Source organism: Podarcis raffonei, chromosome 5, assembly GCF_027172205.1.
Source record: "Podarcis raffonei isolate rPodRaf1 chromosome 5, rPodRaf1.pri, whole genome shotgun sequence".
NCBI lineage: Eukaryota > Metazoa > Chordata > Lepidosauria > Squamata > Lacertidae > Podarcis > Podarcis raffonei.
The window spans coordinates 16667787-16695355 of NC_070606.1; the positions used below are offsets into that span (position 1 = coordinate 16667787).

The 27569-nt window shown below is 44.5% G+C and overlaps 1 protein-coding gene across 31 annotated transcripts in view; it reads right to left on the reverse strand.

Annotated features, from left to right (window-relative positions):
• CAMK2G (calcium/calmodulin dependent protein kinase II gamma) overlaps positions 1-27569 on the reverse strand; it is a 158373-nt gene that overhangs the window by 2715 nt on the left and 128089 nt on the right. For 3 of the 31 annotated variants that reach the window (XM_053388029.1, XM_053388028.1, XM_053388032.1), the window contains 9 exons: positions 22933-22965; positions 16831-16899; positions 15538-15582; positions 14056-14104; positions 11076-11189; positions 8811-8942; positions 4718-4793; positions 1803-1897; positions 367-615 (listed from right to left, as the gene is read on the reverse strand). In XM_053388029.1, the coding sequence (XP_053244004.1) occupies positions 380-615; positions 1803-1897; positions 4718-4793; positions 8811-8942; positions 11076-11189; positions 14056-14104; positions 15538-15582; positions 16831-16899; positions 22933-22965 (849 nt within the window). In that variant the 3' untranslated portion in view covers positions 367-379. The remainder of the gene's footprint in view (positions 1-366; positions 616-1802; positions 1898-4717; positions 4794-8810; positions 8943-11075; positions 11190-14055; positions 14105-15537; positions 15583-16830; positions 16900-22932; positions 22966-27569) is intronic. The other 28 variants (XM_053388033.1, XM_053388038.1, XM_053388030.1 and 25 more) reach the window with 14 other exon arrangements.

Here is a 27569-nt window from a genome sequence, read left to right on the forward strand (position 1 = left end):
CCTGCACCTCCAGGGACTGGAGACGCTGGACTAAAAAAACTCTTTTGAGGCAGCTGGAACCTCCCACCAATCTTCAAGATGGCCGAACAATGACAACTGTGAAACAACACTAAGGGGAGAAAACCACATTTGTCTTGTTCATCCTTCTCCTTTGCCTTTTCCACCCCTACCTGATAGGCCTGACACCTTCAGCATGCTTTGCGCTTCACTGCTGGGAAAACAGTAGTGAGCATTATCTACTTAGCCAAGAGATTTGAACCGCCATATATCTTTGCAAGTTCCCATCCACAGGTCTCCTTGGTAAGGCTTCCTCTGCTGTATTATACTTCCTCTTTGTACTGGAGAGACTTTCCTGGCCCAACATACCCATCTTTCAGCTTCACTGGAGTGGAGCTGCCGGGGCCCCAGAGCAGTGGTAGTGGACATTCAGCCACTTGCCGTCACGGCGGTGCCAAACACGGGTTTCTTCCGACTGCGTGGTACGGGGTCGGCCTTGACCATCGATATACTGTGTCAAGCGGATGTAGGCAATGCAGGCTGCGTCATCACCAATAACGTGAACGTGGGGGTTCAGGATGGTGGTGTGGATTGGCTTGCTGTTGTTCTTGGACAATACTGCGGAGACATGTGAAACAATGAGCATTCCCCCTAACCTCGCAAAGAGAAACAGGTTTATTTCGTTCATTACTTTGGTCACTTCCCCCAATAGATCACATGTCTTTTGCCTTCCTTTCCATCCCAGTCAGACCATAATGAAGCAGTCCGACCAACTGCCCCACAAAAATCCTTCCTTTTCCTAATTGCTTCTATGCTCCAGTCCCTCCAATAATTTTCTTAAAATGAATTAATCTCAGGCTCCTGGAGAACCAGGTTACTTTTAACACCAGGAAAAGTTGACTGCTAAGGAGAAATAAAACAAACATACACAACATGCAGAGAAAGGAGCCATCATTTTTCTCTGCCTGCCTCTGGGGAGCCTTCAGAGATTCTAACAGTCAGAGCCTGCTTATAAGTGGCTATCTTTCAAGTGTTGGTTATAGCACGGAGGAAAGGACCTGAATCTTGCTTGATACTATTATTATTTATTCATGTATTCCCTGCCTTTCTAAAGAAGTAGACAAGGTGGAGTTCACATTTGTGTCCTGCTATGACCCCCTCCCCTTTTCTTCTGCACATTGATGCTTATTTGCAGGGAATTTCTGTCACCCCATACCTCTAATAATTTATTCATCTATATTCGAGCAAGGGTGGAAACCAAGAGTATCTTCAAAACCACATGGTTGATAAATCAGATGGTTGTGAAATCACTGCTGAAGAAACCCTTTTTTTGGAACCTGAGGATTTTAACAACTAATTGGCCAGTCACAAATATCCACTTCTGGAGCTGCTATGACTCTTCAGACACTACTGAATTATACCAATTATCAGGATTCATTTCAATCTAGTTTCAGGTGTGCCTTCAGCACAGAAATTAATTGCCTTGGTGTCCCAAATGGATGGCCCATATAAGGAGAAGCTCTGTTTGTTCTTCTAGATTTTTCTGCAGCTTTCAATACCGTCAATCATGGTATCCTTATGGACAGGCTCTCAGGGTTGTATTTTGAGGCAACTGATACAAAAAATCCAATTAAAAGAAAAACTAAGAGGAGAATTCTGGAGTGCAAATTTCCAGGATAATACACTTACAGTAAGCTCCCCACTGCCAATCTAAGTCCAGAGATGGTCTTAAAACTGCAGTTCTTTCCTACTTGAGCAAGCAGGGTCAAGGGTAATTTTGGTGTTGCCAGTTATCTACCACTCACAGTTCTCAAAGTAAAACTTGTGGAAATCCATTCCCTCCACGAGATTCCCCAGTGCTTCAGGTTCAAATGAGGTTAATCCAGGGTCACAGATCTTCCTGCAAGAAACAAAGTACAAAGGATCTCATTGGTATCTGAACCTACAGCCTGTGTCAATATAGACTGTTTGCACCATGCAGTTTTGATTCAGAGGGCTCCCCAACCAGGAACAGAAAGTCGAGCTTCCTTAAGTATTATAACCTATTTTCCTAAGCCCTAAGCAATCTGAGGCTTCAAGGCTAGGCACTTGCTGCTGCTGCAAACTTCTCATGAAGTGGGAAGCAGATCTTAAGGGAATGGAAGCAGTCTTCACATCTTAGGGTGAAAACACTGATTTTCAACCCATTCTCTAAAAGTTAAAAGTGCTTTTACTCTTCTCCCACACACGTGCCCAATCATATTCATTATCATTCCCACAGTTTACAGTCAAGTGCTCTAGGATTGAACCGCAGACATTTTGCATTCCCTCCCAGCCAGCAGCTTTAAATTATTATTTACTTTCAAATTAATCAACTATCTTTTCAGAGAAGAATCTCTGTCTAAGGGATGCAGAACTTAACAGCTAATAAAAAATTACTAGGTATGCTTTGTGTTGATGGGATGTTGCTGAAAGGTGGTTTCATTCTGACCACACTTCTTGTAAACTTTTTTGAGCTTTTGACTTGTCCTAGCTCCTACCCTCTCGTGAAATGGATCAAACTGGGAGGAATCAAATCATGCCTTTCAGAAGAGAACACTCATCTCCTCCTGAACAGTTTGATGGAACACAGCTGGAATTCATATCTATACATGCCTTTGTTCCTTATTAACTTCATATAGGATGCTGGCTTTCCCCTACTTTATGACAGCCCTTTTAGCTTCCTAGAGAATGTGCCGCCAGGAAGAGTTTGCAATGCATTATGGGGGGAAAGAACACTAATCACTGACTTTAAGTTCATATGTTGGGAAAATAAGCTTGCTTGCTTGTGTTTATGTATGTGCATTCTTGCACACACTCCTCTATGCAACAGAGGGTGCTTATTAGTATTCACCTCTGCATTTCTACTAAAGTAGCTGCATTTATTCATGTAAATCAGGGAATCTTTGGCCCTCCAGATGTTGTTGGGATCCCAGCTCCCATCAATATCAGCCAGCATGGTCAATAGACAAGGAAAACAGAAACTGGAGTCAACATCTAAGAGGCCACACATTCCGCACTCCCAATGTAAATGCAGATTCAGGTTCATAGACAGCTCTGTCCATACTTCCTTTCCTGCCTAGTTAGAACTCTTTAATTTTAAGTTGTCACCTTAAGGTAAAGGTCCAGTCGTGGCCGACTCTGGGGTTGCGGCGCTCATCTCGCTTTATTGGCCGAGGGAGCCGGCGTACAGCTTCCGGGTCATGTGGTCAGCATGACTAAGCCGCTTCTGGCGAACCAGAGCAGTGCACGGAAACGCCGTTTACCTTCCCGCCGGAATGGTACCTATTTATCTACTTGAACTTTGACGTGCTTTCGAACTGCTAGGTTGGCAGGAGCAGGGACTGAGCAATAGGAGCTCACCCCGTCGCGGGGATTCGAACCGTCGACCTTCTGATCAGCAAGTCCTAGGCTCTGTGGTTTAACCCACAGCGCCACCTGTGTCCCTAAGTTGTCACTTTAGAGAACATTTAAAACTGCCCATACAGCAGCAAATACACAAGCACACTTGCCATATTTACATCCTACTTTGTTCATGTGGTAAGATTCCATATAACCAAGCTATCAAACACCAGAAACATCTTAAGTTGAGACTAAGGCCTAGTTTTCACTTGGGTGGTAAACCTGCATGTGGGCTGCATCGACTGTAGCTGAGGGTTCACATGACAGAATACAGAAAAGTAGAATACCACAGAGGTCAGGCGAATAACTTTCTCTCCAGCATACTAGTTTTCTGCTCGCACAGATTTGTTTGTATGAAGGAGTAGGCCATTATGTGAGTCCCCCCCCCGCATTGTGAAGTGGTACAGCCCAGCAGAAATTGACTTAGCCTGACAGCAATTGCTTCATGTTATTCCTGGAGTCACACCAACAAGTGTGATCCTCATTGCCTCTATCAAACCACAGCAACTGGAAAGACTTCTTATTGCCCTCCCCCATAAGCAACACAGGTACTGGGATGATTGATAAACACTTGACTATTGAAATTCATTTATTTTTAATATGACTTAATTAATAAATATAATGGACCAAAACTGTACGTGTATCAGACTACTTATATTTACCGTATTTTTTGCTCTATAAGACACACTTTTTTCCTCCTAAAAAGTAAGGGGAAATGTGTGTGCGTCTTGTGGAGCGAATGCAGGCTGCGCAGCTATCGCTGAAGCAAGCAGAGTAAGAGCAAGAGCTGCGCAGTGCCTCTTGTTCTGCTGGCTTCCCAGCGAAGCAGGAGGAGGAACGGAAGGGAGCCCTTATGGAGCCCCTTCCGTCTCTCATCCCGCTTCGCTGGGAAGCCAGCAGAGCAAGAGCCGCTGCACAGCTATCGCTCTTGCTCTGCTGGTCTCAGCGATGGCTGCGCAGCTTGCTCTGGCTTTTCAGGGAGGTGGGAGAAGGGATGGAGGGCAGCCCGCCAGTCCCTTCTCTCACCTCCTGGAAAAGCCAGCAAGAGCCACTCTAAAGAGCTGCACCGAGCAAGCCTGTCTACGGCTCTTGCTGGCTTTTCTTGTTTTCCTCCTCTAAAAACTAGGTGTGTCTTATGGTCAGGTGTGTCTTATAGAGCGAAAAATACGGCAAGTTTTTGCTATTTTCTACTCCCCTTCTCCACCTCACCACCCCATGGTTATGTCTTCTTTGACCCAAATTATCTGGCTTCGAATGGCCAATTGAACAGCAGGCCCCCGCCCTGTGTTTCTCCACTTACGTGTATGCCTCGAAGTCTCCGTTGTTGATTGCCTCAATCAGCTGCTCCGTTATCTTTATGATCTCTTGTTTACGCACTGGAGAAGGGAATAAAAAATAGAGGCAGCTTTACGGCACATGGGAGTTGGGACAAAACATATGGCAAGCAAGTGCTCCCTTCCGGAGATTCAACAGAGCAGTGTTCGCAGCGGTGGTTGCTCTCTTGAATTCCAGAACAGCAGTAATGACAGCTACATATTGGAAGGAATGGAGTCTGGAAGATGGAAGGAATGCAGGAAGAAGGGAGAAGGCGGCAGTTCGAACAGCAGCACTGCTACACCAAGAAAAGGCTCGGCTCTAACAATCTGAGCAGGATTTATGTGGAGAGCACCAAGGATCACATTTCTATTACACTGTTTCTAAGGTGGAAAGACCCACTGCACCATCCAAATCTGGGGTGTAGATATGAAGAGAGAGGGGTCTACTGCAAGCATGATGATCCTGACCTCAATCATGGTTACAGCAATGGCAGCAGGGCCAGGAGCTCAGGTGCTCCCTCTGCCTCTTGAGCAACTTTCCTCTCAATTTTCCGTCCCTTATTGGGTGCCCACTGTCACAAAGGGTACTTAATGCAAAACATGGCTCCCTCAGAAACCTAGGAGTGGAACCATGCTTTGAAGTGGGTGTGCAAACCATCGTTTCCAATGAACCTGGTCTGCGTTCACTGTAATTTGCACTGGCACATACAGAGAATACCAAGCCATTGCTAAAAGATGCGAAGGAAAGAATGCCTGCACTGGAGGTTTACAAACTGCATTATGTTTGCACTGTGATGGGATGCTGGATGCTATGATCCTATACACGACTGTGGCCTGATGGGAAGTCTTGCTCTTAAGCTTCGCTCCTGCACATAATGCTGCACAAACCGTTCTAAGACATTCACTCACCACCTCAGAATGTTCAATTCACATTGAGTTCAGGAAAACATTGTACTTTGACCCATTCTTAATGCATAGTTGATCACATCTACGGAACGTGATCACTATGCTCTTTTAAGTTTCCTATATCAATCATTAGTAATTGTTTTAAGTCTTATTATATTAATCATTGGTTATAATTTAATTAGGAGGTCTTCATGCCTGTCTAGTTCTGTGCACCCTTTCCCAGTCTTTAATCTATTGGTGATTAATGCAACCTTTGCTTTGTACTTGTGTTAACCAATCGGCAATAAGCACATATGTGGCAATGCTGTAATATTCAATAAAAGAGGCTCCTTGAGACTTGCTCAGGAGATGCCTCCCAGATGACACTCGCTACCTGTCTGTCGTTATTTCAACCCAACAGCACTGGGCCACAGAAGTCCCTCACTTCTTTGAACTGTGGGCATCAGTTCCACAGATCCCCAAAGAGATGAACAAAAGGATGACACATTGACAGGTCTACAGAAACTGCCTATAAATGCCTGTTTGATGGCTCAAGCCATCCTTTGCCAACCTAGTGCCCTAGTGACCAAGACTCCCACCAGCACAGGATCCAAAACAGCTCCTGAGAGCCTTCCTGTATCAAGATGTTGTGCCCATGAAAGATTCCTAGCTCTAGTATCACCTTCCTCTTTCACCTGACCATCTCTCATGACACAAACCACCCATCCATCTGTTAGCTTGCTGCCACCTTATTCACATCTGCTCCTACTGAGTAATTATATTGGATTATGCCTTACTGTACCACTATCAAATACTGCTACACACACTATTTGTAGGAATGATTCTGGCATAACGGAACCTATTTTCAGCCATACAATCAGCCACAGCTCCGGTGGTCTCACCAGGAAGTGTGAACCATCAGGTTGAATGCAGACCACCAGCCATGTATTGTAGCTTGCCAGGAATTTTGCACACAACTTTGTGGGTTTTTTTTCAGTCTGCATCATGCACTGACATATGCTGTTTTGTAAGTGGGTGCAATAACATGTTTTTCAATTCAGGTAGGTAGCCGTGTTGGTCTGACACAGTCAAAATAAATAAAATTTAAAAATTGTCCAATAGCACCTTAAGAGACCAACTAAGTTTGTTCTGGGTATAAGCTTTCGTGTGCATGCACACTTCTTCAGATAATGTTTTTCAATGTTTAGGGGGATTTTTTTTTAGGCTCCAAGTCTGAGCTTGTTCCAAAATGGCCATGTGTACAACAGAATGCCCCTGGGATCTGGCTTTCAAATGTACACTGTCTCTGTATATTAATACCTGTATAAGAGATGTTTCCATGGGCATAGTGGTAAGAGTTGCCCAACAAGAGCTGGTGGGAGTAGAGGTGTCCCCAATTTTTAGAGGCACTGTGACACCCCATGGATTTTTGAATCCCAGACAGGCAGCAGTATCTGCTTCTCCTTTAGTCCAATTCAATTAAAACAAAGCTGAGCAAGTTCTAAGAACTGAACCAACTGCAGGCCTTGAATGCATAGAGATATGGTACCTGGATGGAAAAGAACACTGACTTTCTCTGTTATTAGACGTTTCCATGAGTGTGATTGCCTTGGCCCTTGTTTTGGTCAAAAGAGATAGAGCTCAAGACTTAATTTGATACTGTCTATACTTTCACCGAATTCAAAATTCACTCAGTTGTTGCACACATAAATTACAGAAGTGTGACAGCGGAAAAGCTCTTGTTGGAACCATACGGGAACAGGACAAGAGGTAGTTTCTAGGATTCAGGTCTGAGCTGAATCTGTTGGCGCAAGGCACCACACATTGGAAGTCACTGGCTGCTGTTCATAAGAATGTTTCATCTACACAGGTAAGACATATAGTCACTAAGCTTCCCTGGAGTCCTTTGAGGTAAAGGGCAGGGCAGAAACAAATGAATGAATGAATGAATGAATGAATGAATAGCCAATAACAGCAACAAGATCTCTGTAAAGTGGGACAAACCACTTCATACCCCATCTATCAATGTTTTTATTCCCCAGAGCAGAAAGAACAGCTCTATCTACCAGCAAGGCCATCAATGACTTATGAACTTTCTGTATGGATGCTACTGTTGCTAGTCTTAAGTGATTATGACAGGACCTATTTTTTCACATTTACAAGTGAAATGCTGTCCCAACAACCGGGGGAGCATATGGATGTGCTGAGGTGGCCTGTGCATCACATGGAGAGATGCAGTGTACATTTTGAACCTTCAGCTCCTGCTGCCCCAGCTGCACAGATTGCAGCTGGCCAAATCAGAGAGAAGACACCCCTGGAATTACCATAGTGGCATTTTCCATGCAGAAATGGTTCGGAAGCACATGGAAGCCATTCTCAGACCCTCAACATCATACATGCAAGCTGCTGAACCATTTCCCTCCAGTGATGCTTGGATTTCACCTGGAAGCAGCACGCTTGCCTTCCAGTCCTCTATTGTAGTGAATGCTTAGGAATTGCAGCTACATAACAAGAAGTGTTCGATGTTGTATGAATATACAAATCTACTCCACGCCAGGCCCAACCACAGCACTGTCTCCACTGATTGAGAATGGATCTCTAAGGAGTCTTTCCCATCACTGTAGCCAGAAAACTTTTTCAGGGGAGCCATCGGGATTGATGTTTTACATGCAGAATGTTATTATCCACCACCAGGTAATGCCACCTACCCTATCAACATACAGGAATTGAGGCTACAGAACAAGGAGAGCTGGATGATATCAAAATACTGGTATTTCTCTAAACATCCACACAGCAATCTCCAATGCATTAAAACTGTGGAAGTCGATGGAAGGGTGACAGATGGCATATCTATGGTACCAATTCACTTATTCCGAGTTTGGAGCTTTGCTAAGGCTGGAAACTTTAGATGGAGTAAGTTTTTTTGCTTTTCGGTCTGCAGCTGCAGCTTGAGAATTGTGCTTGCTGTTTGGGGCTGATGTTTTCATGTGCCTAACGGAGGTCTGAACTGGGGCTTCTTGCTCCTAGCTAGCCATTTCAGGGGAAAGAAGTAATTCAAAGAGGGGGAGTGAGGGAGAGGAATATATATTTTGGAAAAATGAGAGATAAAGGTTCAGAAAAGGTAGAGAAGTGAGGAGGCTAAGTACTAGGTTGTTGTTTTTTTCTACTCCTGCTACTACAAAGCTAACTTACATGGCGGATTGTTAAGTGCAAATGGAACTACAGGAGTTAGAACAGGCTCCGACTGAGCGCGATCCAACTCCACAGTTTGCCCTGGGCTGTCCCAGGCAAGTAGTTTCTCTTCACAAGATTGTGTAGTGGTAGCTGCAAAACAAATGCAAGCATTAAAACAAAAATAAAAACCAGAAAACAAAATAAGGACTGCATTGAAAACACACACACACACACACACACACACACACACACACACACACCCAAAGGCAGCAATGCCACCAACTTCTGCAATGCAAACCAAGTAGGGCAACTGGATCCCTACCAAGAGATTCAGTCTTTCAAAACAGCAACTAAGAAACACAGTAAGATTTGAGGAAGGAGAAGGTGAAGTGATCTAAACTCCAAATCATAAGAGCAACAGAGAAAGCACAGAAGCAGGGTTCCCTTGCCTCCGCCTGAGCTGGGTTTCTACATGACCCTAACATGCCTCATTGTGGTTCTACTTTACAGGAGGGGGATAAAGGCTTTGCAACGGTTTGGAATGGAAAACGATGTCTCCTTTTGTCAACGAATTTTCGTTCCAACTAGGCAATGCTGAATCAAATCCTCCAAATACCTTCTCACCAAACCTATAGGTTTTGGAAGAGGGTATTGTCTGGAGAGGAGATAAAGATCATCTCCATATAGGCTTTGAATTACAAATGTAAAAAACAAAAATCATGCTGCTTCGTTAGCTGTTCCCTATCACGATCCTCCCATCCGCCTGCTCTTAATGCCCACGTTCAGCTTCACGCACACATACGGCTCACGGAAACAAAACGACTTAAGACAAAACTTTGCAAGTTGTTATCTCATTACACAAGTTGGCTGTTTTAAAACAGCATGCACCCAGTCCTGGTTTTAGAGTAAAATATGAGCCGAAATGCTACAGCTGAATGGAGTATTTCAACTCTAAAAACCAAGGGGCACTAACAAAGAAGTCTCTGAAGGATAGCAGATGATTTCAGGTGAACAAGAAAAGAGTAGGAAAAAGGGGGCAGGGCTTTCAAATCTGTTTTTTACTAGCTAGGGGCTGAATTTGCTTGTGTTTCCAATTCCCTGCTGAAGTGTGCCTCTTCAATGAGGGAGAACCTGAAGTCAAATTACAAGTGTTTCTCATGCGGTCCCTATGCAGGATCATAACCACAGCTCTGACACATCTCTGCAAAAGTTCATCAAGATGGATAGTGAGGAATCTAGACAGCTATACTATCCCCGAGTTGCTGCTGGACAGAGAAAATATATCAGAAATGGATTCTTGAGTTCTGATTTTTCTGTGTGTGCAAGTGATGTGCATGGGTTCACACAACTGCAGTTTAAGTCTTCTGATTTTAGTTGCTATACCAATTATTTCCTTCCACACCGGTGGGCAATCCTTCATAGAAGGTTTCGTGCTGTGTGCTGTGGTCCCTTGCCACCCATTTCCCATGAATAGACACTTGTGAAGATGGAGCGCTGTGTTTGTTTGCTCCATGTGCAAAAGCTGGAAGAACCAAGCCAATCAGGGCTTCCTGTTTACATCTGCAATCACCACTTGTGGCATGAAACATCTTATCTCATGCTTATCCCTGCACCAATGTTGGAAAAGGATATCGTGTTCATAAGAGCTGTAACCTAACAAACTTTTTGGCCAGCGAGGACTTCGGTTTACTGCATATTTCTGAACACTGGTGCAGAATTAAACCTCTGCCCTACAATGGCTGATTAACATTCTACAGCCTTTTAAATGTGTCTGCGGGAAGGTGGGGTTTTCGTTTTGCTGTTTTGTTTTAAATTATTCACTTGTTTTTATCCCGTATTTTATTCTGTGAACCACCATGAGATCTTACGATGAAGGGCGGTACATAAATCTAATAAATAAGATAATAAGATACATATATACCCCCAAACAAAGTGTCATGCCCAAGAATACACATCAACAAGCACTTTTTTTAATGATCGCAAAGGAAGCATATGGTATCTGGCTAAGGAAAAGAGGATATGAAATTAGCTAGATCATGGGTTTCGTTTTATTGTGGCAGGGGGAGGGAAAGGAGTTTCTCTGGAAAGTGTTACATGAGCAGAAATGGTTCCAGGCTGGGGTGGGGGGGAAGAGATGAATCAGATTTAAAATATGAAGTGTTGGAAATGAGAGTCAATATTCTGGAAGAATATTGCGGAAGCTGAGGAAGACAGAGAAATGGGAGAAGAGAGAGTCACAGTAGGGACAGGAATGCTGTGGAGGACTGTAAACCCTGGACTTACTGGCTGAATAACAGAGAGAAAGCTGGGACTGCATGGACTCAGTCTGGGTTTTGCTCTCACAGTGACTCCGTCCTTCGAGCACTGAGCTGCCATCCCCGATGGAGAGAGGGGGCGCTTGCATGGCAAAGGATGCAAAACACACACACACAAAACATACACACACAAATAACAAAACAAAATAATAAAAAAACAATGTACATTCAGTTAAAAAAAAAAGATAATGGAACAGGACAAAACAAGTACAACACTCATTACAAAAAAATATTGCCGGTGAATCCTGCCAAGACATGACGTTATCAGGTATCGTGCACAACTAAGGGCAGAGCTGGCTGTTTCTCCCTACACCTGTTCATATAGCTAACACTGAAGCTGCCAACTGCGTGAGTCTGTTTACGATTTTTTTCCATGTTTACCTGCACGAATCCACTATCCACCACAAAGCTCATCTATAAACTACACTCACGTAGCAACGGCGGATAAGTGGCTCAGCTCTGGCAGAAGAGTGGATTGTGAAAAGGCACTCTGGCAAAGAGCAGCTCATCATGGGGAAAGCAGATGCGTGAGAGAATGGGAAAGAAATGACAACGGTGGAGTAATTATCCTTTCAAGGGACTAGACGGCGAAATCAGAGCTTGGTTCATTCAATGGAGCATACGGTGGCTTCTCTTGAAAGGAATTTATCAAAAGCTCCCACATGCAATTTCTCTTACAACCCATACCTTTGCTTTAGCTTTGCATACGCACTTCAGAATTACAAGATGCTCTTAAGAGGGCACTTCCTATACTGATGTTTACAATATACTGGCACATATGGGATTTGAAACCGATATGCTAGGTTAGGCCATTTGCCCATGTAGCCCAGTACTGTTCGACTCTGACTGGCAACAGCTCTCTAAAGACCCCGGTGCTCATGCCAAGGACTGATCCTAGGACTTGGTGTGCAGAAAGTATGTATTCTATAACTGAGCTATGGGGCTCTCACTTCAGAGCACATACAGGTGCTCTTTTTACCACCACACCACTCCTTATTAAAGCATGCACATCTGAGTATTATTTTTGCCTACAGGCAAAAACAGCTAATGCTCTTGACAAAAAATATTCTGTGTTATGAGCTCTCTTAGGAGCCCATTTCCTTGAGTAGAGTGTGGATACTCTCACGTACCAGGTCTGTGACCAGTTTCTGTGCCACTAGGCTAAGTTTTGTTGGTATTCCAACAAAGGAGCGGGAAGTAGCACATACTTGTTATCGTGGTCCATTCATAGATGCTGGCCATCCACATCTCTTTGTTTCCCTCTGGCACTTTTCAGGTGGCTAGATTTAGGTTAGGCTCCCCCAGGTTGCTAACACTACACTCAGGGAAGCAGGTCCAATTAATGGCTGAGGGCTGATAGATCAGTCTTACGAACTAGCCAAGGCAAGGGGACATTTCACAACGGCGTTCTCAAATGTATCTGTGCATGTAGAAACCTCAAATCCTTTTCTGGATCTGTCAGCCCCCATCCCTTCTTTATTTTACTGTGTGACTTGCTCACACATATGGGCGAATGAAAGTGGGCTGATCCTTGATGAGGCATGGCCTCCTGCGTGGAAAGGTTTTTTGCTGAGTATTAAAGAGTCATTCTGGAATGCACTGAGGGTTTGGAACAGCTTAACCAATCTGGCAGTGCCCCCCATCCCAAGTGCTCTTTGATGTCAATGTTACATCGATGGCTGCTGCTACGATGCAGTCTTGTGGCGCTGCTGACCTAAATTATGAGACTCATTCATATGGTCTGTTGACCTATAATAGACTATATGGGTCAAGATCTAAGTACGGTAAAGCTAAAGGACCTCTGGACAGTTAAGCCCAGTCAAAGGTAACTATGGGGTTGTGGCACTGGTCTTGGTTTTCAGGCTGAGGGAGCTGGCGTTTGTCTGCAGACAGCTTTCTGGGTCATGTGGCTAGCAGGACTAAACCGCTTCTGGCGCAACGGGAAACCGTGACGGAAACCAGAGTGCACGGAAATGCCGTTTACCTTCCAGCCACAGTGGTACCTATTTATCTACTTGCACTGGCATGCTTTCGAACTGCTAGGTTGGCAGAAGCTGGGACAGAGCAACGGGAGCTCACCTCATCACATGGATTCCAGATCTAGGTGTACTGGTAGAGGCAGAGTTATGTAAGAACTATAAATTGGGGTAAATCCTTTGAGAAAGCCCTACTGACCAGCAAATAACTTCTGGCTGCTCAGCTTAAGCCTTCATTCAGGTTAGGAGGGATATGCCATCACAGCACAGTCTTCCCCGACCTCAAGTCTGCTGCTTAACTATAACCCCCAGGATCACAATCACTGGCCATGCTGGCAGGGACTGATGGGAGACTTACTAAATATGCCAGTTGTCCAACGTCTGGGGACTGAAGGTTGGGGAAGGCTGTTGTATTGTGGCCCCCTAATTCTGAGTCTTACTCCTGCACAGCTGCTAGGTGAGGCAGGCAGGCAGGCATGAATACAAGACGTTCTCCCAGGCAAGTATCTCTCACAGAGAGAATGCAAAGAGCATCCTCCCTCCAAACCAAATGGTGAGCCACCTGTGATCGGGCCCAATTTCACACAAGTGTTCTGATGAGCTGAAGAGAATGCAAGTTGGTTCCTTACGTATTTTGGGCCGGTGGGACTATGAATAGCTCCTTGCACTTGCGCAAGGAGTGGTGATATAGCAGTCCGCATCCCCAAACTTCCAGGATTAGGTGAAATCTCAAAAGCTTTTAAGAAGGCAGAGAATCGCACATGCCTTCCTTAGACAACAGGAAGTCCTTCAGATAGCAAAATCCTTATAGCAGCCAGCCTACAGCCTCACTACACTTACTCCTCCAACTACAACTAGGGGAGGGGAACACAGATCAGTTGCATCAACAGGTAAGGAGCCTGTCATGGAAAACTGCTCTGTCTCTGCCAGTGGGTCTGGGCGTTCTTGCCCGCCTGCAGCCAAGGAACCTACCCTTCAGGTCTTCATCTTCAGTGGTAGTATTACAGCTCTCCGTGGAACCCTGCAAGAAAGAAGATTGGTAGATGGAAGTATTGAAACATGCACGGCGGGGAGAGATTTCTATATAAATGGGAAACCTATCAAAGAAATGGAATTTAAAGGAGAAATGGGGAAACACGCACATCCCTTGGTTCGCAGGGCAACAAATCAGCGCTGTTCTACGTAACAAACCTTCTGCCACGTGTGATCTTTCCAAGTTTGAAAATTAAATTCTTATTTCTCCACACTATTCAAAAGGTATAATTTCAAATATTTATAATTTTTTTTGCTCAGATATGAACCCGGACAACCAAGAAGGTATAAGAATGGCCTGCAACACAGATTTGGAATGGGACATAAAGGAAGATACTTGGTTAGTAATATTTGCGGGGGGGGACGATGATGAAGACTCCTTTTCATAATATAAAGAAGTGTCATTAAAGTATAGGGCTCAAGTAGTACATGACTCCTGGAAGACTCATGATTATAAATGCATCTGGAAACCCAAGGTGCTAGAGGGGATGTTCAGAAAAATGGGTCATGCCTTCAATTTATGGTAGTTTTTGGGCACCTGCTATAAACATTCCTGTTTAGATAAGCCTACCCAGATGCTTAAGACAGTTGGGGTAATTTTGATCTGTTTTAGTATGTTAACTTTTGTATGTTTTAAAGCAGGGTTGCATTTTTTTCTTGATTTTACTGCTTTATCTTTTGTAAACCGCTTTGAGGTGTTTTTGTTGTTTTTAAATATTACGAAATAAATCAAATTAGCAAATAAACAAAATGTTTCCAAGACTGATGGAAGGCACTGTTGATGATTCTTTAAAGGGCTTAAATAATAAACCAGAGTGTCACAGGTCCCTACATTGCAGGGGGTTGGACTAGATGACCCTTAGGGGGTCCCTTCCAATTCTATGATTCTATGAGAGGTGTCTCCTCTCATATGAACCTTCAGATTCTGACCTTTACCAGGGGAAACCCTGCCATAGGTATTTTATTTTTTAAAAGGTAGAATTTAGTGGTGCCTGGGCCAGGGCTTTGAGGTGGCACCACAAAGAGTGAAAGAGGAAGAGGTTCCTGAAATTAAGACGAGGTAGCCAGGAACAAGGGCAGCAAAATGCTGCGACTACGTATTGTGAAAGCCATAGAGGTATAACGCAAACCACAACTTGATGGTGAATCGAGTTCCCCAGCTCTCTCCAGAATTTGTAGCAAAAGCTTGTGCATACCCTCAAACCCACACACCCCACATTAGTTGCCAGTGGTAAGGGAGAGGGAAACAAAGAATGCAAAGTTCTCGGGGCGCAAGGTAAGTTTTCCTATGCATTAACAGAAACTGGGAGAGATATCGGTTATGAGACTGCTTGTCTGGATGCTTTCTCTTAGACTCGGTTTTGGGGGACAGTGAAAAGGGTGCTTGGGACTAACGCAAGTCCTTTGTGATCTGTCACTTACCTTTATGCCATCATTAGCATTGTGCACAACAGTAGTTTGTGGTTCCTAATTGAAAGAGGACAGAAATACAAGTATCAGATGTCAGCTCCAAAACTTTTCTCCCTCCGTGTAGTGCCTGTTGGGAGAGCAAAGTGACAAGACCAAAGCACAAACACCTCTATCCTAAAACGGTGTAAGTACATCCCATCCCATCCACCTTAAAGGGCCACTCAAGAGTTTTGGAAGAGAAATATCCAATTGTAATAGATAAACTTACAAGGAGACAAAGCCCTACAGGCCTCTCTATATCCCAATTTTGTTTGTGAACTTTCTTCGGCCTTGAAGATTTCCAGCAGTGCTCAAGAATTAGTGACCCACGGAGGGTACTGATTATTTATTACTTTTAAAAGCCAACATTAACATTTCACCCAGATCAGAGAGGAGAAGCAGGGCTTTGTCTCCACGTTTCCCCCACAAATGTCTCTGGAAGGACATTCACAATTTCCCCACAAAAATGGCAGCCAAAGCTCCACAGCAAAGAACTGCTCGAGTAGGTAAGTTGCAAAGTCCCACAATTGTTTGAACTGACGTTTCCAAAATGAGACGTTTTCAACAAAAAGAGGAGGGGAGAAGCTGAGCGTCACAAGAGCAGCATTAAAAAAGCCAACGCATAGTGAGGTACAGTGAGTAAAGGACAGGGTTAAAAATTATGAAGCAACCCAAGGGGGAGGGGGAACCTCTCCGAAGCATTACACGGAGTAGAGAGCAACTATCCAGTCTCTTAAGACTCCTAACTTGCAGCCATTCCTGTATTCTTTTTGAGAAACTTGCCCAGTTCTGTTCTATGACAGTATCACAATGCCCACAATGTTCATCCATTTCTGTGGCCCACAGCCTACTTCCAAGTCTTTAAAAGAAGGGCCAGAGCGGGCATTGGTTGAGCTGTCAAAAACACAGGAATGTGTGGCCCCGCTGCAAGCGTGTTAATCGGGAAGAGTGAAAAACCCGGTGCAAGTAAGACAAGGGCAAAGGTTTCCAATTCCTTCATTCTTTGGAGACTGGATGTCGTTAACCACTCCATCATGGCCTCCTTGAGGTCAAATTATATCAGGACAAGCTGCAGGCCTCACACACAAGACACCACAGCGCTTCTGCACCTCTCACTTGCAAGGGAGCTTGGGATAAGAGCCGGGGGCAAGAGATTGCAGACAGAATTAAGCAGAAACACGGAGCAGCAACAGGCAGCATTCTGGGCAAGGGTAAGAACCAAAAGTAAAAACCAAAGAAGGGCAGATAAACGGTTGGGAAAGATACCATGGACATCTGCACTGGGGCTGATTCTTTTGCTGGGCTTACTACACTGGCTTTGTTGTTGGTCTGCGGCTAAGACAGAAAAACAGATGGTTTAGTTTCCCCCCCCACCCTGCTGGGCAACAGTCATAAAAAAACATTACATTGCTATTGCTGCAAACAAGACATTTCAGCTCAGTCCCTTCCCAAAGTCACCTGTGGAGGGGAAAGGAAACAGGAGAAGATGTAGTGGAACAGGTCGTGCCTGGTTTGCCATCTTCCATGGCAAAGATGCACCCAGATACCCACGGAAGATTAAATAGGATTGGGAAAAGAACGAGATGGGTATAGATGGGTTAGTCCAAAAGCAAAGTGGCAAGGAACTTAAGGGAAGATGAGTAGCCTAAATAGGAGTGTTAACTTAGCCAAGGGATGGAGGAGATAAGAGAAGGGAACACATTCAGATGAACTGCAGTATGTTGGATGGAACAACCTGGTGGCTGGTCACATTCAGAAACCTTGTGGCTGGAGCAGAAGGAAGGAAGATATTCATGACTAATCCCTCAGTGGGCCAGAGAAACCAATGTGTTCAACGACCTTCCCAGCATTCCACTTAAGTTTTTGATGTTGGACGTAAGTTGGACTCACGTTCACACAAACCTAGTTCACTAAAATATCCTGACTTTATGTCCTTCCTTCCTTTCCTGCAGTTCTGGATCCTAGCATTAGAAATTGCAAGGGCTGGTTGACTCGTATGCCTCTCTCAAAGAGCGGAAGACTCCCAGCCCAATTATTTCCCAGTGGGAGCAATCCTGCTCGAATTCAGGTAAGCCAGAAGCGTACAGGTTGTGGTCTAGATGCATGTATTTCAAGAAGCCGGCAAACCTGGATGCTTGTTCTCCTTGGCGATGCCCAGCAGAGGCCGACCCAATCCTTTCCTGGCTGCCAAACAGACTGAGAAAGGAGCAGGTAAGATGAACTAGTCGAATGACTATCCTACTAGGGGAGTCACTGTCAAGCTGAAACTTATTTAGTCTGTAATATCCACAGCGAAGTCATTTGGAAAGCTGAGAGGAGACCACTGGAAGTTGTGTATTTTCTAGTTCACAATGCATCGCACTGGCCCAGAGCATAGTCTGAAGGTACATGATGCAATTCTGCCGCCGAAACTAAAAGCAAATCTGGTCCTGGTTGGGAGATTGCCTAGGAAGCATATGAAAGCCACTCTGAGCTCTTTAGAAAAAGTGTAATAAATACATGATAAAATAATGGGAGAGGCAGATACCCTTTGGCAAAACGGAGCTATACTGACACAGAAATATCTTATTAACCTGCTCTATCAAGCACCTTTGCCACAATAGCACCATGGTTGCTCCACTATTATGCATTTCAACTGGTACCAAGCCCCCCCCCCCCACTTGTAGTAGTTCTATATGCACTAACACATCAATTTGCAATATGAGTTAGGAAAACCACAGTGTTTCATGGTGGCCAACCATGCAATTTTCAGATATTCAGAAGAAGTGTCAAGGATCAGGATAGCAGATACGTCTATAGGTAGAGGTCAACAGAAAATTACACAAAGAAAGTTGGGGAGATTTTCGTAACCTGGGATAACCCACAACTCATTTATTTACTTGACAGGGATTGGCCGACACAGTGTGCCCTCTTCAAATATAAACTCCAAGGCATTGGAGATGCCTCTACATCATACAATGCCACTTTGCTGTGTGTGAGAGAGAGGAAATCAAGCAACCATGTCGGAGAGTACCCCACCAAGATGAGGACAGGGTGGTGAAAGACCCTTCCAATTAATTGGCCCTGCCAACATGGTTCATTGAGCCCCCCTCTCTTACACACACACTCTCACACTGCACCAGTGTGGCACTGCATCATGGGAATGTGGCTCTAACACCACCAAGTGCAAGTGATGAGTTGGGTAGGTGCAACAAGTACAAGCTGAACTCAAACCTTGTAAATAACCCCACACAAATCTCAGTTTCATGGAGAGGCGTTGCAACCAACCCTAAGCATGTTCCGACTTTAACCACACCCACTCTGTAGCATGTCTAAGCAGAACCGACATGCAAGCCTTTGAAGCTGTGCTTTCCAGAATTCTGCTCTGTTAGAATTATGCCCAGGACACACTAACCAGCAGACTTCCTTAACCTACGTATCGAAACTGTTCGCTATGCTATGTGGGCTAGAGGTTTTCAAGTTCTAAAAGGTCCATGAGATCTATGAATCCCTCCCTAGGGAGGTCAAGAGATGCCTCCACGTTGGCAGGGGAGATGATATCCCTGTCCCAGATCCCCTCGTGGCTGCAACCCTACACGGGGAAACAGTTCTGCTTTGCTTAATCCAGTTCTCGATTTCTCCCCCATAACCCATGATAAAAAGATGAAGACATAGCAAGTGTAAAACTGGGTTTCAAAACAGGTTCGTTTACACCAGCTAGGCCCTTCAAGATGGAAATTAAAAACAGAAAGTAACACATGTGTTTCTGTACCTTCCACCACATGGGACAATGTGCACATCACAGCAGATATAACGGTTACAAATAAAACCAGTAGCAAACGTTCTTGCTGCCTCGTTACTTTTCATAAAAACACAAGTCTTCGCGAATGAAAACTTGATTCTCACACTTAGGATCCTGCTGGTTTTCTTCCTTGCTATGCTGCAAGCACCTCTCTCACTCTCTTTTCTTTAAGAATTCTGGTATTTAACACGGGATAGGTCCCAAATGAAGATTTTAAAAATAAATAAATAAGTAAATAAATCTATTAATTGGCGGGGGACCCACTCTGCTCCTATTGAAGATTATTTTTAATACTTTAAAACAGGAGTGGAGAACCTAAGGTCCTGTGAGGCAGTGAGGCTTCTCTGGACTCTCTCCAGGGCAAACCCCTCATCCACTGCACTCTGTGCCCTCTGGGTTGAGGGATGCATTTATTATGGGGGTTCAGAAGCCTTTGACATCTGACTGACTGACTGGAACACAGCCTACTCTACAAAAAGGTAATACACCCATCCGTTGCTTCCACTACTTGTTGCTTCTGGTTCCACCTGAAAAGGAATACAGCTCCCAAGCTGGAAAGCCCAACCCTGTTTTATAATGAAGAACTGCACCCCAACAAAGTAAACCCAAAATCTCATTAAGCAATGGTGTAGCCAAGAAAAGCACTCACCATATGCATCTTGTGGTGTCTTTGCCACATCTTTGACTCTCACAAAGGGATGCAGAAGGGAACGTCTCCTGAGCTACCTAACATTGCAACTTTACGTATGTTTACTTGAAAGTAAGCTCCGCTGTGTTCAGTGAGGCTTACTCCCAGGTTAGTGTGCATAGGATTGTACTGAATGCATTGGAAATCAGTAGCAGCAGTATTCCAAATCAGAGAGTGAGGACAGGTCAAATACATACACATAGGTTACATGGAGAATTCACAAGAGAAAGTGGACCTTCACATTAAACCTGCTATTAACAGGCATGGGAGAGGGCAACTAGTTGTCTGCCTTGACAGCAACTAGCATACACAGTTGAAATAGTGGCAGGCAGGCAAAGAGTTCGTTCATATGCTGATTTACCATCTTCCCAATGCAGCAACTGGAAACACAGAAGCTGGGCACTGCTGATAATGAGCAAGACGGAAGAGAGTGGTTTCCTATAGAGAACATGACCTTGAGAGCGTTTAGCCCACACATGGAGGGAAACTGTGGTCCAGTTATCATGATATACATAATTTTAATTTTGCTGTTACAGAGGGCAGGGGCCACTAGGAACAATGTCCACCTCCTGTTCTTGTGTCATCTGAAGTACTAACTAAGGGGTTCAGGAGGTATAAGCGAGAAGACAACATCCCAAGCTGTCACCTTGCATCAAGGCCATGTGTTCCTATGGTGTACTTGCATTGATGCTTTACCATGAACTTCTCCAGCTGAGCACTCAATGGCAACGTGGCCAGCTCTGCTGCTGGTACTTTATAGTAGTAGCATGCAAAAAACCTGCTGATGAAGAGACCACCTGGATTCTTCTGCTGTGTCAGATGCCTAGGCCATCACCAGATATCCCACCTTGATTAAGAATAGGCTAAGTACTGTCCAGGCTAATGAGGGGACTGGGAGCAAGTGCCTGTGTCTTGTTTTGGAATGATAACAAAACCCTTAGGCTAAATGGTGAGGATCTCCCTGCCAAATGTAGAAAGCCTCACTCGGCAGAAAGTTAACATTGAGGCCAATCACTAGTCTACTGATTCCAATGAGTGTTACTCTAGCTGGTAATCTCTGTTGAGGGGGCAGCATGGAGCAGCACCCTCTTGTGTACCTTGGAAAATAGCTAGGAGCATTCTGCTAGGTAGGTTGTGATGCTGTTTCTTCCGTGTCCTGGAATTGGGGTGGGGGTGGTAAGGTTGGGATGAGCACTCATCAGTGTTGGTGCTAACCTTTAAAGTCCTAAACGGCCTCGGCTCAGTATACCTGAAGGAGTGTCTCCACCTGCATCGCTCAGCCCGGACACTGAGGTCCTCCTCCAAGGGTCTTCTGCTGGTTCCCTCACTGCAAGAAGCAAAGTTACAGGGAACCAGGCAGAGGGCCTTCTCAGTAGTAGCGCCCGCCCTGTGGAACGCCCTCCCATCAGATGTCAAGGAAATAAACAAGTATCTGACTTTTAGAAGACATCTGAAGGCAGCCCTGTTTAGGGAAGTTTTTAATGTTTGATGCTTTATTATGTTTTATATATTCTGTAAGCCACCCAGAGTGGCTGGGGAAACCCAGTCAGATGGGCGGAGTATAAATAATAAAATCATCATCATCATCATCATCATCATCATCATCATCATCATGGCACATTCAGCAGGTACTACAATGCGACAGACTATAACACTGCCCTCTGTCTGCCTCATGGTTGCTCTTGCTCTGTGTAATATGTTGCTCTGAGTTATATGCAGCTTTGGTCCTGAAGGCAAAATCTTGGCTGGAAGTGTAGCGGCAATACTTAAAATCTCCCACCCTCCTTGTAAGCTGACTTTCATTTACAGGGAAGTGAGAAAGAGGAGACTCTGATGGGGGGGTGGCGGGGGACGACGACCCCAAAATTAAAACCTGAGGAGGTGAGCACTGCAAGAGCTTTACCTAGACTCTGTTTCTTGTCTATAAATGGAGCTGTTGAGAGTGCAGGAAGTCTTCTCCCCTGAAGGAAGTCTAAAGCTTTGGCTCAGCCACTACCCTTCCCAAAGGATGCCCAAAGCAATCCCTAAGGAAAGCTAGGAGAGGGATGCTGATGTCACCAGAATTTTGCTTGAAGGAAGCGAGAGCTTCAAATTACGAGCGACATAGAACGAGACTTACTTCTTTTGACATTTGGTTGCATTATATATCCAACACATCCTGGGGAATATACACATTCATTATGAAGGGGGAAATGAATGGGAACAGTTGTCAGATATGTGATTAATGCCAACTCATTTTGGCATTAATGCCAACCATATACTTTTGGAATTTTTTTGGTGCGGGAGGAGCACTGAAGGGAGAAGATGGGAAAACAACTGTGTAACAGAAGGGGGTCTTAGGGACAGAATTCTGGGAGGAAACAGGAAGTTAATGACGGGTGTGAGCCACACCATGGTGCTGCGCCCAAACTTTTCACCCAGGACACAAGGAAAAGGCCGTTTGTTCTGCACTGCAGGGCTACTCACCACCAAGGAAGGTAGCGCTAGCGCAGTGCAATGCCGGCTCCTGTTTACATTTCAGCACTTCTGCAATGAAATACCCAAGGTTCCATGCCCGGACGAGAGTGCAGAGACCATGCTCTTCTTGGCTATGCGGACAGCTGATCCAGCTTGGGAGACTGTTTGTCAGTTCACTCAATATCAAAAGCTGAATTTAAGGTGCCCAACTTTCGGAACCAAGTCAAACCCTTACCAAGGGCCTCGTCTACAGCATGATCTTTTCCGTGAGAACATGGACCTTTCGAAGTGCGAGATGTCTCCCCTTCCCACCGGCCCCAGCCCCAGCCCGCCCCTTGCCCAGACATGCTATGTGAAGGGGGTGATGAGCACAAGCTGGACGTGCATGGCATGAGAATGGTGATTGCACAGGGTCACAGGCAGTTTTATGGGAGGTGCTCACCATCAAATGCACGCTGGAGCTTGACTTCCTTTTCTGGACACACCATTGAGAGGAGGAAAAAAGAAGGAAACAAAGAGATGAGAAGAGAAGCAGAGAAAATGTTGGCACTTGTGTGTCAGCACAGACCCTGCTGCCAACCATGCTCCTCCAAGAAAGGATCAAGATGGCACAAACATCTGGGCACATGGAAGGCAGAGATCATCAACCTGGTGACACGGCATTCCAAACTCAGCAAGAGGGTAAAACAAAGAAAGAATGCAGCCAATGTGACATGGGAGAAACGGAAACCGGCGATATGTTCTTCTCAAAATATTCCCAATCTAGCAAAGGATGAGGAAAGTTTTCCCGTAAACCACACACAGTTTCCATCCAAAGAAATCACACTTCTGAACTGCCTATTCAATATGGTAACGAAGGGCAATGGACAACTGGTGTTTCAACCCCTTAGCCTTGGGTCTTTCTGTTCAAAACTGCCCTCATCTGGTCAGGTAGCAAGCATCTATTTCCTCAAACAAATAAAGAATGTTTAATTCGCCTGTACTGGGAAGGTGGCTTACAATGACAATTACAGCTGCAATTCCAAGGTATGCACAAATGCACCCACAGAGCCAGAAAGCATGCTTGGGATCTTCCAGAGAAAGGACCCTGCCCATAGAAATACCGTATTTTTCGCTCTATAAGACACACTTTTTTCCCTCCTAAAAAGTAAAGGGAAATGTGTGTGCATCTTATGGAGCGAATGCAGGCTGCGCAGCTATCCCAGAAGCCAGAACAGCAAGAGGGATCTCTGCTTTCGGTGAGCAGCGATCCCTCTGGCTGTTCTGGCTTCTGGGATTCAGAATATTTTTTTTCTTGTTTTCCTCCTCCAAAAACTAGGTCTGGTGTCTTATGGTCTGGTGTGTCTTATAGAGCGGAAAGTACGGTAGTTTTCAGGATGAGCCAAAGAGACTGACTGAGTACGTAACAACGCCCCACCCTTGTCATCAGAATCAAGGCACATGTCACTCTCTCACAGAGCACAGCCCTGGGAACTTGCACAGAAAAGAAGAAACTAGATCAGAGACACTTCCGCACAGATGCACGATGGGTCAGACAAGAAGATGTCAAGTGTGTGCTCCAACAGGGGCGCAGAGAAAAAGGCACTTAGGCACGCTCAGCAGGAGGTGTCTGTGTGAATGGAAAGAACTAGGTTTCATCGAGTGAGACCAGAGAGTTTACGAGCCCCTTTTCTGCCTAACCCCAACAAGAGAGAAACGTGGCATTTTCTGAAACAATTCGAGAGAAAATAATGAAGCATAAAACAAGCATGGCTGAGAAGGTGCAAGGCACTTCCAAGGACGTTGGCAGGGGAGTAAGATTAAGTACCAGCCTGCAATGATTGATGGGCAAGAGAAGAAGATGAGGAAAGCCAGAGATTGCAGGAAAGAAGCATGATTAGCATTGCACCATGCTTACTGCTTAAGCGATCCACCCAGATTGTGTTTCCTCTTTCCTTTCTGGCAACAATTATTACCCGCATGGGGCATCAGCCACAGTCTTGTTTAGAAATCCTACTCTCAGCCCCTGCTCCCTCCCTCCAGACCAATAAAGAAACTGAGATAATTCCCTTTCCCAGCTGCCTGTTATACAGCCTTCTGGGGGCATGTAGATGTGTTCTGACTCTGCAGAGAAACCCACACAATGCCCACTGAATTGCACATCATATTAATTGTGTTTAAGCAATTACACACGCATTTCAAAAAGCAGGATCGGGGTGTGTGGGGATACAGCCGGATGACTGCTGCTGCTACTAAAAGGTTTACATACACAATCCTATGCATGTCTACTCAGAAGTCCCATTGATTTCCAATGGGGCTTAGTCTGTTTATTTTTTTGCGGTAGATTTTATCATTTTTTGTTGTGGTTTTGCCTTATAGTAACCTATTTGCTACGTAAGAATGGGGAGAGTGGACTTAAGCATCAATTAATTAATTGTTTTGGATGGCCTCAACCCAGGCATTGCACCAAAGCTGGATGGGGCTATAAGCTGTCTGCATTGCAGTCTTGTTCTTAACACAGCTTGTGCCTAAGGATAGGGCTGGGCGATATATTGATATATTATCTAAAACCGGTTTTGCATTCCATATCATGATAATTTTTCACCTGGCAATGTATCGTGAATCATGATGTGTGATAAGGCTGGGCGACGACTGGCTTTCAACATCACAATATATCACCAGCTAAACAGCGTGATATACCGATTATATCATGATGTCTGAAACAAGGATGTAATTATGCAGAGGTGAATGGAGTAATGTCCTGAAAACTGCTGCTACTTAGGGGTCTAAAACTGATACCTTTTTACTTACCTTTAACATATTGTTACAACTGTTATTTTATAGTGCAGAGCAACAGGGGCAGAAGGAATCACGAGGCAAGCGATGATCATGGTTTTACCCACATTGTGATTTTTTACATAGCACACACACTCACATGGTGATTCGCGATATATCACCATGCTGAAAAGTATGAAATTGTTACCACAATGTGAACTTCAAACTGGATTTGGACGATGTACTGATACCTTGCCCAGTCTGTGTGTGTGATGCAAAAATCACAATGCGAGAAAAACCGTGAAGCCAGCCAATTCCTCTACATACCTCCTTATTTCAGACATCATGATATATCAGTATATCACGATGTTTAGCCGGTGATATATTGCGATGTTGAAAACCAGGTATTGCCCATTGAGAACATCTTTGTGACATGAGAATTCTTCTCAGAACTGCAAGTGTATTGTCAAGGTAGAATACAAAGCCATGCAAGAGTTCAAACCTACGAGCCCTTTTAAAGCGGAGTTTCTCAAGGCATGCCATAGTAGGTTTTCTCAAACATGCCTTATCACGGGCAGTTAAGGAAAAGCAGAGCAAATAGCTTCAGTGTGACAGACCCATTACACTTGCACAAATAATCACAGAACAAGGGGAGAAGGAAGGGGAGACAGCAGGACCCACTCCAGTGGATTGGCAGGGACCAACGGCACTTTGTTCCTCATCCCACAGAAAAGTCTCTCTTAGAGGCCACTCCACCCGATCATGAACTATTTATGCAACTTTGTGAAGAATTAGTGTCTGGATTTTATCATTTTCTTCTTCCCACCCCGTCACTTTTTCCTTTTGTATGAAGTCTATTGGATTCAAGTCTGTGGTCAGGGTTTTGTTTTGCTTTTTCATCTCTGCACAGCGCCACAAAACACTTTAGATGCTTTACACTTAATAATGGCAGTTTAAGAGATTTTGAGTGTGGGTTTTGGGAACTGCCCAGCTAGTTCAAGTCAGGAGTTGACATTGCCTCATATCCTTCTCATCCACCCATTTTCTGACTTCTGCTCCCCATGCAGCTTCCTCTTTCTCAGTTCAGTGCACACTTACTTCAGTAAACTTGACTAGGTTCCCTGTCTCTAAGCTTCCCTATTTCCTGGGACCTCCTCCTGGCCTCAGCTTGCCACACAGGCTTCCTTCTGGCACTTGGGCCTTTGTGAGGTTTAATCATAGGCAGACAATCTCCCCTTCCCTCAGAGAAGCTTGTGTGCAAACATTCTGACAGCTCCATTCCGTCATCAAATTGGAAGGTTTATCAGAATCCTGCTCCATCACAATAATTATTATACACATTATTAGTATATTATTATTATTATTATTTATTTATTACACCTTCACTGTTTAAGCATCCTGCATTTGCTCTCTTTGTAACTTTGAAGACACACTGGCAGACTACAATGGTAGACTACAATGATTTCAGTAAAAAAAAAAAATGTAAATAATGCAAACCCTTACTTCATCTGTTTCTCCTTAACAAATATAGGGGTTCTAGACCCAAGTGTTTCCTGATTTAATCCCCTGACTCAACACAGATCTCCCATATCAAAACGATCCCCTTAGCCTTTATTTGAAAAGGCCTCAGAAAGTCATTGCAGAGCTGCTTTCTCCCTAACATTTAATCCCTTCCCTTGATGCAGAGATTTAAGACCACTACTCGTTTTATCTTCTGTAGTCTTGTAAAACATAAAAAACCCAATAATGTTCTTACTAAGCATCTCCTCAATTGATTTGTTCACCCTTCTCCGATTCCTTTTCAGCTTATTCACATCCTTCTGGATGTCCAGACTGACCACAGCAGTTCAGGGATGACATAGTGGACAGGATGGTAGGGAAACCCGGGCTTCATTTTTCGAGTCATGCACAAAGCTCCTCTTAGGCCCAGTTACCACCTCTCAACTGAACCTACTTCATGGGCTAGTTTCAAGAATAAAACACTACACATTGCCCAGCTTACAGAGAGGATGGGATACAAATGAAATAAAACACCACCAAGACTGAACTACCATTACTTAGGAAGCACAGAAAATCATGTTCCGTTGAGGAAGGAGATTCCTATGCACCCCTAGGAATCACGTCTCATTGGCTGAACAGCTCCTATAGTCAAGGGATTATTTACCCTAAACTGGCTTTCGTCTAAATGAAAAAGTGGGGTTTTGTCACTTACCTGTAAATTCTAATTCTTCCTAGTGGAAGGAGGTTAGTCTGACGATTGGGATGGCTCCGCCTAGGAGCAGGCAGGATGAAAACTGATGACATCATCCAGGATGAATTGGCTCC